Raw genomic sequence first — 6,000 nt, forward strand, 5'->3', positions numbered from 1 at the left:
ACCCAGTCCTTCCTTAGCGGTGTGAAGTCCGAGCTTCCCCGTGGTTCTGAAGTGCGGTCCGTAGCTTAATCTGCTCCTCTGTGAGTTGTTTCTCCTTCTGCGCCGCCGGACTGGGAACAGCTGGTTCCTCTTTTCAGCCCCTTTTTATGCCTCTCCTCACCATGTGTGTGTATGGGAAGGTTTGGCCTACGTGACTTTCTTCACGGCCGCTGTGTCTCATGAAAAAGTCCCCCCCATTTCTCAACCTGCTTGCTGACCACAGTGGAATTTCCCGTCCTTCTCCTGTCTTCCTGTGCTCCTTGGCCATCTGTTCAGAACTGCTTGCGACATTTCCTGTTTTCAGGGCTGTACTGCACATTCGTCTTTTCTATGTTCTATAACTCACTTTATCTATTAAAACTCAGTAAACACATTCAACTTGTTGTTAAATTGATTTCAGATGATTATAACTTCATATTCATTGACAATACATCACATCTTTTCCATACATCACATCTTTTCCTTGTTGTTAATTATTAACATAATCATTACCTATTTAAATCATTACAGATCATTAATCAGAGATGCTTTGCAGAAAGTTATTGAGTGATTACTTATATTCATGTTATTCAGACTTATTCAACTTAATTAACTTTTAATCAAACTTCAGGATTACTTTATCTTTCCAAGCCATTATGCATCTTTTTCTGCGTGTGCCTGGAAGGATCTCATACCCTTATGCCAGTTTTCTTGACACCATGAGCGGCGCTGAGCTGTGAGGACTGCCAATGCTACTTGTAGCTTTAATCTTCATTTGTTTTACTTCAAATATATAATCTAAATTTCTACTTGTCTGATGTAACATTATATTTATTTTCTACATCTTTCAGGGTGCCCTTTTGCTTTGTTAATACCAAAGCAATTAACTGTTTCACAAAAACAGAGTGTGTTTGTGCACTTTACACCATTTTCCCTGATCCTACTCTTTCAGTTCTTTTTTATTGGTATGTTAAGTTAGACGTAGTCCCCACCGTCTGTGAAAGCGAAGCGCTGCTGAATTAGCTGTCGCCATCGGATTTCTTCTAATTTATGCAGCGCAATTCTATTACTGACGATTAGACAGACATCTTCTGCCGCTCAAAGAAAACCACTGCGCATGTCTTGGAGCGCCGCGTGCGAGTGAAAGGTGGGGAGTGCAACAGAAACACGGAATTGGTGAGTCAGGTTATTGCTTGGATTTAATCGGTGCATTTTGCATCCAGTGAAAACAAACATGTTAACAAATAAACTGGACAGTTTGCTGTACGTTTAGTGATATTTCCACAGTGACTGGTCCGGTCCGAGACCGAGACCATCAAAAAATGGGTCTCGAGACCAAGACCGGTCTCTAGTACTACAACACTGGGTTAAGTTTATAATTGTCTATTTTTTTTTTTTTTAGTATCAGAAAGAGGAAATACGATCGAAAAGTTTGAGGTTACTATGTCTATGAGTGTATGAATGCATAATGATGTTATGATTCTAGCTTAATGCTCATGGGAAAGTTTTCTGAAGCTGTCTCTCCAAACCCTATTACAATAAAGTTGTTGAATTATTTCTTGTTTGTCTGTTATTCACCCTCAAGAACATCCTTGAATGTTTAATTTCCTTTATGAAAGAAAATGCATATGCTTGCAATCTGTTTGGTAACTAGATTGTCAACCTGTGAGAATGGAATAAAACCCTCCTATAAAACTGTATGCTGTGTTCTTCTCAAAGGCTTTTTCTCCTGACGGTTTAGTGAGCAGAGTCTGTGAACACTGTAAAACATTAAAATAAATATTGACAAAAAATATATTCTTTCTCTGGTTCTCGAAACTATTTTCCCTCACTCTTTGTTAAAGATAATTTCCATTCATGTGATAGTAAAGAATCACAGCAGCCCAACAGGTTCTCCTCCTACCGTGGTAGTTTTTAGTCGGCCTCCCGTTTGTGTGCAGGTCCAGCCCGATTTATTGACCAGGATATTACAACCCTCATCATCCAAACATGGAATCATTTCGCACCACTGTTCACTCCTGACGATTTGAGCTGGGGGAAAGAACAAAACATGTCAGCTTAGTCATTTTTATTCCTTATCTTTAATGTTTTTCAGTAGGTGTCATCTTTTCAAACTTTCTCAAAACTGAATGAAAGACATGCGGCATGCATCGTCGGGTCCGGGAATCGAACCCACGACGGCTGCGTCGAGGACTCAAGGCCTCCAAACATGGGTCGCGCTAACCGCTACGCCACCACGGCACGCCATAAACAGGCCTTTTTATACACCATGTTCCAAGTTATTATGCAAGTGATATTTTCTAAGATTTTCTTAAATGGTCAATACAAATGATGGTCAGTATAATTTTCAAGTCCTGAACTATTACAGTATAAATCAAATTTTACTGAACAAAGCTCACAATGAGAACAGTATTTTTTTCAAAAATAAAAAACTCAAAATGCACAAAATTATTATGCACAGCAGATTTTCTAAACATTTTATGGATTATAAAGAACTGCAGAAGGTCATTCTTTCAATGTGCAGCATTAAGTGTTCACATGTACTAAAATCAAAAGCTATTTCAATCAAAAACATCTTAACAGACCAAGTTACATGTTAACATAAAACCCCTTCTTTGATATCACAGCACAATTCTTGATCCATTGAACTTGTGAGTTTGTGGAGTTTCTGCTTGGATTTCTTTGCAGGATGTCAGAATATCTTCCCAGAGCTGTTTTGATATGAACTACATTCCACCCTCTGATCTTCTGCTTGAGGAAACTCCAAAGGTTCTCAATAGGGTTGAGGTCAGAGGTCAGAGGAGGATGGTGACCACACCATGAGTTTCTGCCCTTTTATGCCCATAGCAGCCAATGACACAGTGGTGTTCCTTGCAGCATGAGATGGTGCATTGTCATGCATGAAGATGATTTTGCTACTGAAGGTACGGCTCTTCTTTTTGAACCATGAAAGAAAGTGATCAGTCAGAAAGTCCATCTACTTTGCTGAGGTCATTTTCACCTTCATGGACTCTGAAGGGGCCGACCAGCTCTCTCTCGCTCTCTCTCCCTCCTTCCCTCCCTCCCCATGATTTCAGCCCAAAGCATGACTCCACCACCTCCTTGTTGATGTCACAGCCGTGTTGGGATTTGGTGGCCATCCACCACCAATCCTCTACTGCGTCCATCTGGACCATCCAGGGTTGCACAGCAGTCATCAGTGAACAAGTCTGTTTGAAAATGAATGTTCATGTACGGCTGGGCCCACTGTGACCGTTTCTGCTTGTGAGCTCTGGTTAGGGGAGGCTAATAGTAGGTTGATGCACAAGCCTCTGGAGGATCCTCCACCTTGAGGTTCCAGAAGCACCAGCAGCTTCAAATAACTGTTTGCTGCTTTGTAAGGGCATTTTAACAGCTGCTCTCTTAATCTGATGAATTTATCTAACAGAAACCTTCCTCATTCTACCTTTACCTGTATAAACCCATCTTTGTTCTGAATCAGCAACAAATCTCTTCACAGTACGATAACGCTTCAGTTTTTGTTACATATCTAATGTTTTCATACCTCGTCATACGGCACTACACTATCTGATGATTTTCATCAGCAGAGATCCTTTCTCTTTCCCATATTGCTTGAAACCTGTGGCCTGCTTAATAATATGTTGATTTCCTTTAATTGACTCACCAGACAAACTAATCAACCAGCTCTCTGAAATTAATTATAGTGATTCAAAGATCCCTGACACACAATACCATCTATAATTTTAATAGCACAACAAAATATTTAATCTTTATGATACTTAAATCCAATTTGCATAATAATTTGGAACATGGTGTATAAACAGGCTTTACAATGCCCAAGTCTGTGCTAATTGATTCAAATTTTTTCTGTGCTCATTTATAGGTTATTTATTGATTGATATATTGCATGTGATTGCTATTTATTTGTTTATATCTAGTTATTTTTAAATTATCACTCTTAGGTATATATATATTACAAACTTTGTATTTATTACCTAAGATGGAGTAGCTTTCAACAAATAAGCAATTTCCCCTTGGGGATCAATAAAGTATATTCTATTCTATTCTATTTTATTTTTACCCAAAAGAGATTCGTGCAATTTTTCAAAAAGTTTCTCTGGATCTTGAGAACGTAAGTGAGGGATTGCTTTTTCCCCCTCCTTTTCTCCATGTCCCCTTACGGGCTCGGTAAAATGCTGAAATGGTTTTCAGCAGCATTGGAAAGATATAAACACAGCCATGATTCACAGAACTTATTTCAAATTTTTCTAGTCCAAGAATGCATTCAGACAATGAATGAAATAAAATAAACAGCATATGTGTGCTTACAACCCCTCCTCACCCCGCTAGGGACAAGGAAGTTAGAAGATGGACGGATGGATGGATGGATGTGTCCTTACGCATCTCAGCTTTTCTGCCGTTTTAAAGACTCTCCAGAGAAAAATAATAAGTAAGCATAAAATGTAACCATTTTTAAGAACAAAATAACTTTTTTTCGATACCACTTAATTGAAGTCTTATGTGTATATAATCCATGTGTGTTGAAGGAAAATGCAAACATATAGGGAACACTGTATGGACTTGCTGAACCCACACAAGAAAGTGAAGTATGAAGAAAGAACTCTGGATCACGTTATTCTTGGCTACTTATCCTGTTTCCTCCATGTGCTTTTCTAGGGCAGTTTTCATAAAAAAAACCCTCCAGCCTTTGGAGAAAAGCAAAAATCATACCATCAACACAGGCCGGTTTGGTTCGTGTTGTCCCAGCAATCTGTCCTTCCCTGCATGCACAGCGGACTGTCTGACGGGCGATTGTTGTCCTGGGTTGGCTGCTGTCTCGGTCCAGAGTTACGATCTCACAGGTTCCTGCCACCAGCTGACCTGAGTGAGAGCATTTAAAGAGAAAATGGTCGAATTACACGACATGTCAGTAGGTGCCACTTGATGTGTTCACTAAGCAAAAGGCCTGATTTCAATATTGAAGCTAGATACAATTTGTTTTTTTAAATTTTTGCAATAACATACATTTTAAGTTAATATGTAACATATTATGCAAAACTCCACGTGATCCATTTCCATTTCCCGAATTGGAAGCTGGAACCGGAAACCAACGTCAAACTATACCGTAACTCAGCAGGTGGTTGTGGAGAAGCAGGAAGCAGCCCGCGGCGGCAGTCAGCGTCCAGGTCAGCCGGAGGAGCAGCATGAGGGAGAAACGTTCGAATCAAAATGATTCGATCCGCGCTGCTGTCCATATAATCAGTCCAAAAGGAGTCAGATGAGAACCAAACCAACTCATCGTCGGGAGCTGAAGCCTGAATTACCACATTAACTATTTACAAGTGATATATCCTTTAAAATGAAAAAAGCTCGTACTTTCCCAGCACTACTTCTGGTGGTCAGCAGAGCCCGGTGTGCTGCTGCTGCTGCTGCTGCTTGTGGTCCGTTTTCGCAGGAACGCGTTCTTCTGAATTACACATTTACCCCAGATAATAAGTTTGCCAACATTCTAATACACCCCGGTCCGCTTCTGATGTGTCGGGCTTCCGGACTGGAGTAAATCCACCGGGAGATCAGTGGGGTCGGCTCCGGTGGAAGCTGCTGCTGTAGCGGGCATGTTGTGCTCGTTTCCCTGCAGGAAGTTCACAGAGAACCGCTGCGGCTTTTCTGAGAGTTCTCTGTCCTCGAGTCCGATACAAGCCGCTTTATAACTGTCTCACGTCCTGGACTGACGTCACAGTGGTTCATCCTACAGACATTAGATACCGGGACACAATCTGGTCTGACACGACAGTACTGGAATATGGACAGTACATATGGCAGACCGTTTTAACATAAATTCCGTTTTACCGCCCGTACATTCCGATCTCTGAAATTGGTTTAAGGCTAGACGTTTTAGCAGTTTAAGATATCTCTAATTATATTTTGACTAGACAAAATACTTATTTAAGATATCTCTAATTATATTTTGACTAGACAAAA

General features: G+C 40.4%; 1 protein-coding gene across 4 annotated transcripts in view; it reads right to left on the reverse strand.

Moving 5' to 3' along the window:
- LOC116711502 (chemokine-like protein TAFA-5) overlaps window positions 1-5,729 on the reverse strand; it is a 29,545-nt gene extending 23,816 nt beyond the window's left edge. For 2 of the 4 annotated variants that reach the window (XM_032550835.1, XM_032550826.1), the window contains exons 1-3: window positions 5,143-5,726; window positions 4,750-4,899; window positions 1,922-2,049 (exon numbers count right to left, since the gene is read on the reverse strand). In XM_032550835.1, the coding sequence (XP_032406726.1) occupies window positions 1,922-2,049; window positions 4,750-4,899; window positions 5,143-5,224 (360 nt within the window). In that variant the 5' untranslated portion in view covers window positions 5,225-5,726. Of the gene's footprint in view, window positions 1-1,921; window positions 2,050-4,749; window positions 4,900-5,142 lie in introns of all 4 variants that reach the window. The other 2 variants (XM_032550843.1, XM_032550839.1) reach the window with 2 other exon arrangements.
- Window positions 5,730-6,000: the final 271 nt, after the last annotated feature.

The sequence above is a fragment of the Xiphophorus hellerii genome, chromosome 2 (assembly GCF_003331165.1).
Source record: "Xiphophorus hellerii strain 12219 chromosome 2, Xiphophorus_hellerii-4.1, whole genome shotgun sequence".
NCBI classification, from domain to species: Eukaryota; Metazoa; Chordata; class Actinopteri; order Cyprinodontiformes; family Poeciliidae; genus Xiphophorus; species Xiphophorus hellerii.